A 13,294-nucleotide genomic window follows, 5' to 3' on the forward strand; every position below is an offset into this window, starting at 1 on the left:
GCAAACACCTGCACACGCCGGCGGTGGCTCCCTCCCTCCGTGGAGGCCTGAGCCCGGGGAGCTGGTGGAGGCAGGTCCAGGGTGTCTGTGCCGGCTCCGCCCCAAAGCTGGTGTGTCCCACTGCACTGCCCAGCACTCGCTGGTGTTCCCATCACCGGCCTTTCCTCTGCTCCGCTCAGGAGGGGACACAGGACAGGCCCTTACTGTGAGTGCTGAATCCGCAGGAGCCTGCGCGCTGCCCACCTGGGCCTGGAGCCGGGCTTCCTCACCTGGGGCCTCCCACCAGGAATCCACGGAGGGAACTCAGGGGCCACGGACTGGACGGGAGAACATGCCTCCTGGTTCTCACTGACCTCTAGCTGCCATTGAACATTTCGCTCTGTCTCCACACAGACACGAACCCTGACCTCACCAGCTCAGGTCACATCTGTTTTCCTAGCAGTTGTGGTGGGAACCCCAGGTATTGTGCGCATCACCGCTTGGCAGTTCCTCGGAGCCCGCCTCCTCGTTACTATCTAACTTGTTCGTAAAGAAGTACGTGTTGAGCCCAGCCGGTGTGGCTCAGTGGTGGAGCATCGACCGATGAACTAGGACCGTGGTCGGCAAACTGCGGCTCGCGAGCCACATGCGGCTCTTTGCCCCCTTGAGTGTGGCTGTTCCACAAAATACCACATGTGGGCGCACGTACAGTGCGATTGAAACTCCGTGGCCCATGCGCAGAAGTCGGTTTTCGGCCTGGGAGAGTCTACAGTGGGGCCTTGACTTACGAGTGTCCCGACTAATGAGTTTTTTGAGATACCAGCTGTCTCTCAGCAGATTTTTTGCATTGAGTTGATAGAGTAATTTGAGTTAACGAGCTCCTTAACGAGCTCGGTCTCGGAACGAATTAAATTCGTAAGTCAAGGCCCCCACTGTATTTTGAAGAAGTACTGTTGATATTTGGCTCTGTTGACTAATGAGTTTGCAGACCACTGAACTAGGAAGGACACCAAGGTTCAATTTCCAGTCAGGGCACACGCCCAGGTTGTAGGCTCCCTCCCCAGTAGGGGGCGTGCAGGAGGCAGCCCATCAGTGATTCTCTCTCACCATTGACGATTCTCTCTCTCTCTCCCTCTCCCTTCCTCTCTGAAATAAAAATGTTTAAAAGAAAAGAAAAGCAAAAAGAAGTACGTGTTGCTATGTCCCCCGATTGCCACACTTGGGCAGTTCTCCTTCACTGTAAGTGGTTGCTTTTGTAATCCTAGGGATTTTATCTTAGGCGTCTAACCCTCTCCCTGCCTTGCTTCTGGCCACATAAAACACACACAATCACCCGCCCGGGTCTGGACCACGGCTTTCTCATGCAGGCACACGCCTCCCACCCTCCGTGCTGGCGTGCACGCGGGCCCCCCGGCTGGGATGCTGTCTCACCCTCTGCGCTGAGTCAGCAACTCCCGCAACTCCCAGACCCATTTCCTGAGCCACCGGCCGGACTGCAGCCCGTCCACTCCGCACCACGCGGCCGGCTTTGTGTTTACCGCCGATGACCCACTCAGACACTCCTCTGGGCACGTGAAGAAAAACCAGAATGAGTAACAGCATGGCGCTGTTTAGGGGGGCGGGGGTGTGTGTGACTTGCCCGACGGGTGTGGCTCAGGGGTTGAACACCAGGAAGTTGCCGGTTCGATTCCCCATCAGGGCACATGCCTGGATTGCGGGCTCAACTCCCCCAGCTGGGGCGTGTAGGAGGCAGCTGATTGGTAAGTTTTTTTCTCATGATGTTTCTATCTCCCTGTCCCCCTCCTTTCCTCTCTTTCTAAAAATCAATTAAAAACATATTTAAAAATGAAATAAAAGGGAGGGCGTCTTAAGTGTGGGCTGCGTTTGGTGCCTTGCTTGGAAAGGGGAGTGGAAAAGGTAAGGACAGCGGAAAAACCTGGCAAAGGCTACCTGTGCCAGGTGATCAAGGTTAAGCTCATCGGCGATAAACGGTGCTGACCCATCATGAGAAGGGCCTCCGGGGCCTTCATTCCGAGGACGCAAACTCTAATGGAACCAGAGGAAAGCATGGTGCACGCCTCCATGGAGGGCCGCCCACACAAAGCCTGGCCGGGCTTCTCACACTCTCCAGGTCACCACAGCGAGTGAGAAGCTGTTACAGGCCAGGCGCTAAGGCTGCGTGACTACAGGCCCTGGGTGTCCTGGGGCGGGTCTTGGGGCCGGAAGGGACAGTGGGGCAAAATTCGTGCAATCCCAATAAAGCGTGGAGCTTAGTTAATAATAATGTATCAGTGTCAGTTTCTTAGTCGTGACCGACGTGCCACAATAACCTAAGACATTAATAAGAACAAGGGGACTCCGGCAGAGTAGCTCGGTTGGTTAGAGCCGTGGTCGGCAAACTGCGGCTCGCGAGCCACATGCGGCTCTTTGGCCCCTTCAGTGTGGCTCTTCCACAAAATATCACATGCGGGCACACAGGTACAGTGCAATTGAAACTTCGTGGCCCATGCACAGAAGTCAGTATTTTGTGGAAGAGCCACACTGAAGGGGCCAAAGAGCCGCAGGTGGCTCTCGAGCCGCGGTTTGCTGAGCCACAATTTGCCGACCACTAGAGCATCGGCCTGATGCACCAAGGTTGTGGGTTCCACCCCTGGTCAGGGCACATATATGCAGCAGCCAAGGAATGCATGGGTCAGTGGAACAACAAATCAATGCTTCTCTCTCTCTCAATTTAAACATAATAATACAATTAAAAATAATAAGGGAAACTGAGTGTGAGGCGTGGACTAAAACGGGCCACGTGAGAACCTGACTAACTCAGGGAGGGCCTGCGGGCGGCCTTGCAAACTCAGAGGCCTAAAGGATGGTCTGCCGTTAAAACTTTAGAAATTGCCGAAACCGGTTTGGCTCAGTGGATAGAGCATCGGCCTGCGGACTGAAGGGTCCCAGGTTCGATTCCGGTCAAGGGCATGTGCCTGGGTTGCGGGCACATCCCCAGTGGGAGATGTGCAGGAGGCAGCTGATCGATGTTTCTCTATCATCGATGTTTCTGGCTCTCTATCTCTCTCCCTTCCTCTCTGTAAAAAAATCAATAAAATATATTTTTAAAAAAAAATAAAAAAAATAAAACTTTAGAAATTAAAAAGTTTATAGTGGGTAGTCATGTCCTAGGCCAGTATCTTCCCTGACAAAGACCAACTATGAGCCTATGGTCTTTCTGCATCTAAGGTAACATACCTATGGAATGTCGGGGTAACTTGTAACTTCCCTTTTCCGGGACCCCTCAGGGCACAGCCAAGGCGCTAGGGCGGGGACCACAAACTCCCTCCCTGTTATCCTGTTCATTGTTGACTGTTAACTGTCCTGCACCCGAGTAAAGGAAGCATGTGTCCGTCATTTCACTTTTTATCCAATCCCAGAGGTGCCCTGCTTTGCTTTCTCCCACCTCCCTATTCTAGCACCAATGGAGCTCATCTCACCCACTAAGGTCTCCTCCTTTGATTGCAATGGATAGAACGTGGTGCAAAACCGCCCTTCTCCAGAACATTCTCTCAATGCAATGAGATTCTGCTTCCCAGCAATTGTCGACAGTTTGGCTCCAATAAACTCACAAAAACGTTTAATGTTTTAACATTTTGAATGTTTCTTGCGTTAACCGGGGTCTCCGGGAGCTCACCGTGCTATCTTTGTCACTGTTTTGTGAATTTTAAACTGATCTCAAGTTGAGACAAAAATGAGAGGTGGTACTAAAACCTGCTGTATTTACTTTTTTCTTTCTCAGTAGAAACACGCATTCGAGTGGTTGTTATTGGATGTGAGGAAAGGGGTGGCCTTTCCACAGACATGTCTAAAAGGAAAAGAAACTGTAAAAGGGCTATTCCCCCGTCCGTGCAGGTCGAGGAACCGTACCCGCCGCCCCTGCGCCGTCCAGGCTGCTGGGCGCTGGCCTGGGGTTGCTGTGGTGTGAATTACACGCTGGTTTTGTAGCATAAAGAAAAGAAAGACGCCCCTGAATAACTGTTACACTGAGTCTACGCTGGAACGGGAGTATTCCAATGCCCTGGGTTACATGCACTGCTAAAGTTAAATTCACCTTTTCTTTCTTTCTTCATGTGGCCACGAGAAAATGGGACGCTGCCCAGCCAGCGTGGCTCAGTGGTTGAGAGTCGGCCTATGAACTGGGAGGTCACAGTTCGATTCCCTGTCAGGGGCACATGCCTGGGTTGTGGGCTCGATCCCCAATGGGGGTTGTGCAGGAGGCAGCCGATCCATGATTCTCTCATCATTGGTGTTTCTCTCTCTCTCTCTCTCCCTCTCCCTTTCTCTCCGAAATCACTAAAAAATATTTATTTTAAATAGAAAAAAGAAAATGGGAAGGTCACGTTGCATTTTTATTGGGCAGCGATGCTCTATGAAGCCACAGGCGAGGGACCGGTGGCCGGGGCCCAGGAAGGAAAGGCCGCCCTTAAACCACGGCGCTGCACGAACGCTCTCCGCAGAGAAAAAGGACACCTCACTGCAAAGTTACAAATTTATTGGTCTGGAAATAAATACAAATATCTCGTTAAGAAACTCCTCTGGAGAGACGTGTACACAGCAGTTTTCCGTCTGGATCCAGCCACTCCTGCCCTGACCCCCGACCCTCTGCTCGAGGTCAGGGGACACCTCCCATAGAAGGCGGCAGGTGGATGGACTCGTTCATGACCCCTCACGCTGCCTGCAAGGCCTGATTACTCCCTTCCACCAACTCCAGGGTCCCGGAGACCACGGGGTCCCAGCGGCCGATTCACAACGTCCCATTCCCTCTGATCAAACTCCCTAGCAGATGCATGGTTAGCCGGGATGAAAATCGAAAGGCAGTAGTATGGGAACGTGACCCAAACATGTCAGTGGTGCCGCCCCATTCAGAGAGAGGAGGTTAGGGGTGCAGGGAGGAGCGGGAGGCAGGAGAGGGAAGGAGATCCCAGGGGATACACATTCTAGAACCCTTACATCTGCTCCCCTGCCCCCCGGAGTCCCCACCCCGTACAAAAGCCAACAGGTATATCTGAAGATCCGGGAATGTAACCGGGTCAGAAAGGTTGGGCCGTCAAGCTCAGATTCAACCATGATTGAACTCAATCACAGAAGGTCTCAAAACCAGGAGATCCACAGAAATCACAACTACCCTGGATTCCATCCCAACCACAGGAGTCTGTTATTTACATCTGGTGCCCAAACCCCACCCCCTCCCCCGCCCCCGCCATGCCCCACAGCATGGAGATTCCTGGCAGCGGGCACAGCTGTTGGGAATGTCCCCTCCATCTCCAGGAAAGCACCCCCATATTTAGAGGCTCTTCTCCATGAAGGAAATAACCATTCGCTCATGTCTTGGGGGTGGGAAGCAGGGGCTGAGGGGGAGGAGGAGAGAGCAGAGCCAAAGCTTTAAATCCATGATGCCAAGCACTTGCCGACGGGTTTTGTTGTTGTTGCAGCAAAGCCAGGAGGATCTGTCTCCGCCTTTGTGTTCATGAAAAACAAATGTCAGGAAAGCAGGTCTGCGTGCGCGCGTCGGCGTTGCAAAGTGTGTGCATGCGCGAACTTTAAAAATCGATTTCAGGTGAGCTACCTAGATTTGCTTTCCCAAACGCTCTGAGCCTCCCAGTAAGCTCCGCCTCTTTTCCCTAGGCCTGTTTTGCCTACACCAGCCCACCCCCGACCCCCCACAGGGGCTCGCTGCTCCCTCCTCCCCAAACCACAGGAGGGTTTTGTTTCCAGAAACTGGGTGGGTTTGTCTTTTTAGCAGGAGAGGAAACAGAAGCAGGTGGGCTGACTTCCCCCAAAGGCCCCTGAGAGCCCGGATGCCCGGGGCGGCCTAGGCCTGGATTAGGACCTATTTCCTGCTGTTTCTTGTTTGGGGCGGTTTGGCATCTCGGAGGGAGGGGAAGCCAGCGGCCACCAGGCCACTCTTCAATGCACAGGGGACACTAAGATGCTTACGTTCCTTTGGTCCACCCCGCCCGGCCCTGGAGGGGGCGCCCTGGACAAATCCCATCTAAAGTCATGGCCAGAGCTCCCTCGTACAAAACTAGCTTGGGGTTAATACCGAGTTGCGTGCGGTATGGCGGGCAGGGGCTGGGGAGGGCGGGAGGAGGGGGCAGCTACTATGGTCCCACAGTCCAGGGGGCGGCGGTGTGCGCAGGCCGCCTAGCAGGACACCTCCATGGACTTGGGCCCGGCGTTGTTCCCAGTGGAGCCGGAGTTGGGGGTGATGTCCAGGCGGGCGCCCTCGCTGGTGTGGGAGCGGCTCCGGGTGCCCTCGCTGGTGTGGGAGCGGCTGCGGGTGCCCTCGCTAGTGTGGGAGCGGCTGCGGGACCCCTCCAGGGACGTGACACTGGAGCCAGAGGCCGTGCGGGACCTCATCAGGCGGGTCATGCTGGCAGAGGGCACTGGGGAGAGAGGAGAGCGTCGTTAGGGTGGGAGGACACGAGGAGCAGCCACACGCCAGCCTCGGAGCCTGCTCTGTGCCCACCTGGCCGAGCATCTTTTATTTTTTCTATGTTTTTATTGATCTCAGAGAGGAAGGGAGAGGGAGAGAGAGGAACATCAATGATGAGAGAGAATCATTGATTGGCTGCCTCCTGCACGCCCCCTACTGGGAATCAAGCCCACAACCCGGGCATGTGCCCTTGACTAGAATCGAACCTGGGACCCTTCAGTCCGCAGGCTGATGCTCAACCCACTGAGCCAAACCAGCCAGGGCCAGAATTCACTTTCAGAGCAAAAATCTGAGCCCAGTGGAGGCCCAGGTAAAGGAGTCGGGCTCGCACCCTGCAAGGTGAGCCGGGCGGCGGCCCTATTCCCACAGGGAGAGCGGCTCAGGCCCGAGGACAGCTGATTTCTGTTGGCAGAGGGCACCTGGGGACACGGACCCCACCCACAGCCTAGAAGTCAGCTCGTCCAGCCGCTCTCGGCCTCACAGACACCAAGCATGGCTGAGGCCCGCCTTGGAGCTGTGGTCAGACGCACCGTGACTATTTTAAACGAGCAAACAGCTGAAGCCTCCGAGAAAAAAGTGAACGACATCAGACGTACAAAGACGCCCCTGTTCAGATGGGCACGTGGATTATAACCCGAGCAGTGGGCAGGAGAGCCAGAGACGCCACCTCGGGCCAGGCCGCAGCCCATGCCCCTCCGAGCACCAGCCGCAGGACGGCCCGGTGGGGTGCTCGGCCTTGGCCTTGTCTGTCCGGGTCCTGGACTGCCTTTCCAACAAGGAGTTTACGTGTCTGATGAATACACGTGAACATGACACAGGAAGCAGCCATTCTTGAATCATGCCGCTGTGTACCCTTCAACTCCCTAATCTAATGGGTTTTTTGTTGTTAATTCTCACGCGAGGATATTTTTCCACTGGGTTTTTTTTGTTTTTTGTTTTAGAGATTGTGGAAGGGAGGGGGAGATACACAGAGAGAGAAACACTGATGTGAGAGAGACGCATCCATCGAACAGGCCTGGATGGAGCCTGCAACCGAGGTAGGTGCCCTTGACCAGAATCGGAGCCCGGGCCCTTCGAGGGCCAACGCTCTATCCAGTGAGCCAAACCGGCCAGGGCCCAAATCTAATGTTTTAGCAAAGGCACATTCGGTCCTCATTAGCAGCAACTTGATCACCCACTTACTCAGAGCTTTATAGTGGTTTTTGTTTTTTGGAGCTTTGTATTTTTTAAAGAACTTTCACAGATCCCTGCTCTGCCCCTTGCCTCCGTTTTGTCACTTGTAAAATGAGAATTAGAGTATCTCGTGGGATTACTGGGATGGTTCAATGGGGAAAAAAAATGAAGGATTCATTAATAATCCTTCACGACCATCAGCAGCAAGAGCCTCATCATCACCGTCATCGCGACAACGGAAAGTCCCTTAGGAAAGCAATCATCAGAATTAAAAAGGTTTCCATGGTCTGTCGCACTGTTTGTTGTCGTCTTGGTGCCTAGAAGGCTAGGCTTCCCCTAAAGCTAAAAACACCCCCTGGTGTGAGACAGCTCTGCTCAAGCCGGAGGGCGAAGGAGCCGCTGTGGTGCCAGGGAGCCTGCCCAGCTCCCCTCCCTGCACCTATCTCTCCCCGACCCGCCCGTGTGCCAGGAGCCGCCGCTGGCCAGGACGTCACAGAATTCTCATCCGAACCCGGTTCGGGGCATCGCATTCCCAGCTCCCACCCGGCCCTGGCCCGGCGCCCGCCGGGAAATGCCATACTTACTGTATCCCATGCCCTGCACGAAGTACTTGAAGGCCTCCGCGAGCTTGGCTGGCTGCGAGAGAAAACAGAGGACAGGGGAGTCAGTCCCCGGGGGTCCGGGTCACGGATGGCCACGTGAGCTGTGGCCGTGGTCACATTCATGAATGACCTGGGCCCAAGAGAGAAGGCCCAGCTAATTCCGGTCCCTACAATGACCGCACACAAAGTACAGGAAGGAGTATGGGTCATCGTAGGGACCGAAATTAGCTCTGACGAGGGAGGAAAAGTCAAATTTGCTGGGCTGAGGAGGGCCAGGGAGCTCTGCAGGGCCCGGGGGAGCAGGAGTGTGGGCTTGGAATGGGGGTGCCTGGGCCCAGACGGCTCCCCTGGGAGACCGTGGGCAATCTCTCCCCTCTACTGGTCTGATATCCCTCTTCCTGACCTGGAATGGAACTGCCACCTCCTGGTTCATAGGTTGATGCTCAACCACTGAGCCACACCGGCTGGGCATGACTCTCCCTTTCCTATCTGACAGCCCTTGAAGTTAGCGGGGCCCCATGAGTTGAAGAGCTGGTCCCTTCCCCACAGGGTCACTCCTAGCTGCACATGACAACCTGTGGTCGCTGGGTCGGGCAGACCTAGACCCCGGCCCACAACTGCCCAGCTGTGTCCTCTGGACGAATGCCTCACCCGGGGCCCCTGTCATCTCCTCCCAGGGGCTTCTGGGAGGTCAGTGAGTCCTCACATTTAAGCGCTGTGTGTGAACGGTAACGTGCATCATCAGAGGACATGGACGGGGGGCGGGGGGGTGACCAGGCAAGGAGGGGGAAGCAGCGGCAGGTCTCAGGGGCACAGGCCTCCACCCGGGCGGTGGCAGGTGGGACTCACCTGGGAGATCTGTGGGAGGCCGCCACAGTCCGCCATCTGGGAGAGAGGAGGCTGGTTAGTGCGATCGCCCCCGCGGAGACGGTCCCCCCTCTGCAAACCGGCTCCAAATGGGCACCGCCCTGCCCACCTCCCTGCCCGCGCCCTGCCCGCTGCCTGTGCTGCTGAGGGGGCTGGCGCAGTACAGCTGGCAAACGCCCAGCCCCACCCAGCAAGGCTGCTTTTACTTCTATCGGCCCGGCACTGCCTTTCTTGGCCCGTGACGTGCACCTTCTGATATGCCCATCGATCATTTTACTCTGCTCCCCGAGAACCCAGGGGGGCACTGTCCCACCTGAGCGGCAGCAGCTGGGCCAGAGGGAGCTGGAGGAGCTGGAGGAGGCCCTGGCACGCGTGCCCTGCACAGACCCCCTCGGGAAGAGACTGCCAGGCTCGAGACCTCGGCCTCAGGGGGCTCCTGATGGGCCTCCCTTGGGAAACATGCCCACTCCCCAAGTGGCTACGAAATCCCCAAACCTAAAGCCCTCGGCACTTCTTAAAGCCATTCCAGCCACGTGTGGCATGTCCCCGGGAGGGCGATGAACGGGCCTGGCCCAGGGGCCCCCAGCAGCAGCGCGCGGATGGCTTTGAGGGAAACGGGCCGGAAGGGGTCACTGAGAGCGGGTGACTCCGGCCCACCCTACAGCCCAGGGTCAAGGTCAGATCCCAAGGGCAATAGACTCCTGGGGTCTCACGGATGGGTCCTCTCCTCTGACCTCTCACCTTACCAGCCAGCACCCAGGAGAAGTGTGTGAACAGATAGTAAATCGTTACTTCTATCATGTCTGACCCCCAGCTTTGCCTAAACCAGACACAACTCAATTTTTGCAGAAAACCCGGGAGTTCTAAGGGCGGTGCCAACCCTCCTCACGTTCCCTGTACCTTGAGGAGGGTGGTCTTGGTTGGGTCCAGTTTTGAGTTGCATTCCACCTGGACAAGGAGAGGGAGGAGAAATCCGTTAATTTTCTACTGGAGCCCAAGTCACCACCTTCTCCCCGCCTCTGTTCCCCCTCCCCCCCACCCCCTGTCCCCTCCACCACCATCCTCAGGGACTCCAGTGTTCCCACGGGCATAGAAGAAAGAACATGGGCTTTGAGATTAAACAGATGTGGCTTTTGCCCGGCCGGCATGGCTCAGTGTTTGAGCGTGGGCCTATGAACCAGGAGGTCACAGTTGGATTGCTAGTCGGGGTACATGCCTGGGTTGTGGGCTCGATCCCAGCATGGGAAGTGCAGGAGGCAGCCCACCAATGATTCTCTCTCATTGATATTTCTCTCTCTCCTTCTCCCTTCCTCTCCGAAATTATATCTATCAAATAAACCGATGTGGCTTTCAATTCCAGCCCTGCCGTCACTGGCTGTGTGACAAGTTACTTCACTTCTTTGAGCCTCAGTCCCCGCATCGATAAACGGAGGCTGATATAGTTGGGGGTGGTTAGAAGACTCCCGAGTATGCAGAAGGTGCTCTAGAAATATTCACTAATGCCTGGCCTTCTTCAGCCACCTGAGGCCGGTGAGTCTCTAGGTCGGACACCCCAGGTCCAAACATCATTCTTCATACGCGACCCCCTGCACCGAGCTGCTCCGTCTTCCATGTCCTGGCCCCCCTAACAGCACATGGGCACCGGGCAGAAGGCCAGCTCGTGCCCTGTGATGTTCCAAGTGCCTGCGGGAGAACCGCCTCTCCCCATATGTGAACAAGACACCTCTATGGACGCATCTGACCCTGGGGCAGTGACAACAAAGGCATGGTCTCTGTGACATGAACCACGGCGGATGCTGCTCTGCAGTCCCCTGGTGGGAATTAAAGGGTGAAATAAGCCGGAAAACCATGCCTAAGCCCAGCTCCCAGGTGCCCCTTGTCCTGCCAGACAATCAGGCACCAGCCAGGCCTCCCAAATGGGAGGAAAGCGTCTTGGCCAGGAAACCAAGGGGGAAACACGCTCATAGAAACAAGCCGGCGGGAGGCAGATGGGCAGGGAGGGGGCCTAGGAGGGGAGGCGGAGGGCCCACGGTCAGGCACCCAGGCTGACAGTCACCAGGGAAAGAGGCTGGTGGCTGGGCCTCTGCCCAAAGGCCAGTGTGGCATTTAGAAGATGTCACCGCCCGGATGGGCGGAGGAAAGGAGAGAGATGGGAAGGGTGTGGATGCTGAATTAAGCACAAAAAACAGTGGTCGGTGTCTACGTACCACAGCATCCACGGCGGGAGAACTGTCCCCAACCACCAGCAACACAGGACACCTGGGGGCAAGGAGAAGTGGGGGAGTTAACACATGATTCATTGAAAGATCCGCACACTCCCAGGCCTGCCAAGGTCCTCACAACATTATTTTGTTTTCTCCAGGGCCCTTGGCTCATTTCCCTCCATCCTCTGCTTTGTTCTTAGAATAAAATCGATCGGTAAGTCATTTACACTTTAGTATGAATTTCACCAGAGAATTTCTATGCTCTGATGTTCTTCTATTTTAAACACCCTCTCCTCAAGGAAGGCTGAGTAGGACGTGGTCAGCAATCAAGCTCAGCGATGCCAAGGACGAAGCTGACGAGGAAACAGCATGTGCCGAGTGCAGGTATGGGATAACACTGCCCCCTCAAGGGACCAAACAATGACAGTCACTTTCGGGGGGACACAGCTGCTTGTTTCCGAGACTGTCTTCTCCCCCTGGTTTAGGAGGGCACTTAGGGTGGGTCCCGCACCCCCTTTACCCCCAGGTGCTGTGAGGCAAGGCAGGCACAGTATTCAACGTCAAGAAGGTGCTCAATAAATTCTGTCCAAAGTGCAGTCAGCACTTCTCTGAGCCCCAAGCTCCACCCTGGGTCTCGGGGCCACCCGGGAGCTGAGCACCTGCACAGGGAGAAGAGTGAGACTGGGCGTGCCCTGCCCTATGGGGGGAGGGGGAGGACACATCCGGTTCTCACTGATGGCGATGTCCTGGCACAGGGGAGTCCTGCCAAACTCGGAAAGAAGGCCGTGCGGGCACCTGGGCGCCAAGCAAACCAGACAGAGACGGGGGAGAAAGCAACTCACTGCAGGGTGACCGTGTGCACTCCCGGCATCGGCCGCTCGATCTCCAGGTCCCGCCGGCTACCGAGGGCGGAAGAAAGCACCATGATTACACCAGCAGGGCCTCCCCACCCACCGGGGAAGCCCTCCCACTGAGCCAAAGCCAGGAGGTCCTGCCATGGGCCATTCGAGGAGGAGACAGAGCCCGTGAGCTCACTCCTGGCCCCTCTGAGGGGCCGGATAGCGCTGGCTCCGCAGGCTGAGCGAGCTCCCCGAGTTCCAGAACTTCGGGCTCGCACCCGTGGCCCCGAGCTGCCCTTCCTCCAGTTGAGCTCCGGACAGGCACCCAGTTATGGATAAGAGGCCTGCGTCCTTGCCAGAGGCCGTGTGCAGGCGTTACGTATCATGGCAATGACTCACCCCCTCCCAGCAGCCTCCCTGGATTCCTCCCATCCCCAGTGCTTTGCTTCTCTTGCAGCTCTCCTCACATCTGTGCTCACATCTGTGCCCACATCTGTCTTCACCTGTGCTCACATCTGTGCCCACATCTGTCTTCACACCTGTCCTCACACCTTCCTCACACCTGTTCCCACACCTGTCCCCACACCTGTCCTCACACCTGTCCTTTCCTAGGGTCACCATGGGCGCAGGCACATACTCCCAACCCTGAGGGTGTGACTGGGTCTCACTCACGTTGGCTTCCCCCGGGTGTGGAGTGGTAGCCCGGCTCCTGGCCTAGCGCTCAGCACTCCAGGAGACACCTGGCTAAGGGCACCCCGTCCTGTTGCTCCATGTGCTCAAATTCAGGGGCTGCCTCTCCTACAGTTACTACAGCCCCCTCTGCCTCCCCCCCACGCTCCAGCTCTACGGAGGGAGCCCGGTAGGAATGGCCGTGCGGGGCCGCGGCCCCCGTACCTGTTGTAGGCGTTGATGAACAGGTGCAGGTTGCCCGGGTTCATGTCGTTAAGGATGTGCTGGCGGTAGGTGTGCACCACCTCCACGTTGTTCTGCATTTCCTCCTGCAGCAAGAGGAGACGTGTCCGTCATGGACCCCGCGATCAGAGTGGGAGGAAGGGGGCCGATGTCAAGCCCGAGCTGTTGTCAAAACCGCTTTCGAGCATTTAAGTGACAAAGAGGCTGTTCAAAGAAAAGATCGGCCAAAGAACCTGGAGA

General features: G+C 56.3%; 1 protein-coding gene across 1 annotated transcript in view; it reads right to left on the reverse strand.

Moving 5' to 3' along the window:
• Window positions 1–4,496: 4,496 nt before the first annotated feature.
• NDRG1 (N-myc downstream regulated 1) overlaps window positions 4,497–13,294 on the reverse strand; it is a 37,981-nt gene continuing 29,183 nt past the window's right edge. The window contains exons 10-16 of the mRNA XM_070392375.1: window positions 13,037–13,140; window positions 12,146–12,202; window positions 11,307–11,358; window positions 10,000–10,047; window positions 9,082–9,117; window positions 8,215–8,266; window positions 4,497–6,407 (exon numbers count right to left, since the gene is read on the reverse strand). Coding sequence (XP_070248476.1) covers window positions 6,166–6,407; window positions 8,215–8,266; window positions 9,082–9,117; window positions 10,000–10,047; window positions 11,307–11,358; window positions 12,146–12,202; window positions 13,037–13,140 — 591 coding nt within the window. The 3' untranslated portion in view covers window positions 4,497–6,165. The remainder of the gene's footprint in view (window positions 6,408–8,214; window positions 8,267–9,081; window positions 9,118–9,999; window positions 10,048–11,306; window positions 11,359–12,145; window positions 12,203–13,036; window positions 13,141–13,294) is intronic.

The sequence above is a fragment of the Myotis yumanensis genome, unplaced genomic scaffold (genome assembly GCF_028538775.1).
Source record: "Myotis yumanensis isolate MYYU_CA2020_CCGP unplaced genomic scaffold, mMyoYum1.0.hap1 SCAF_15, whole genome shotgun sequence".
Classification (NCBI taxonomy): Eukaryota; Metazoa; Chordata; class Mammalia; order Chiroptera; family Vespertilionidae; genus Myotis; species Myotis yumanensis.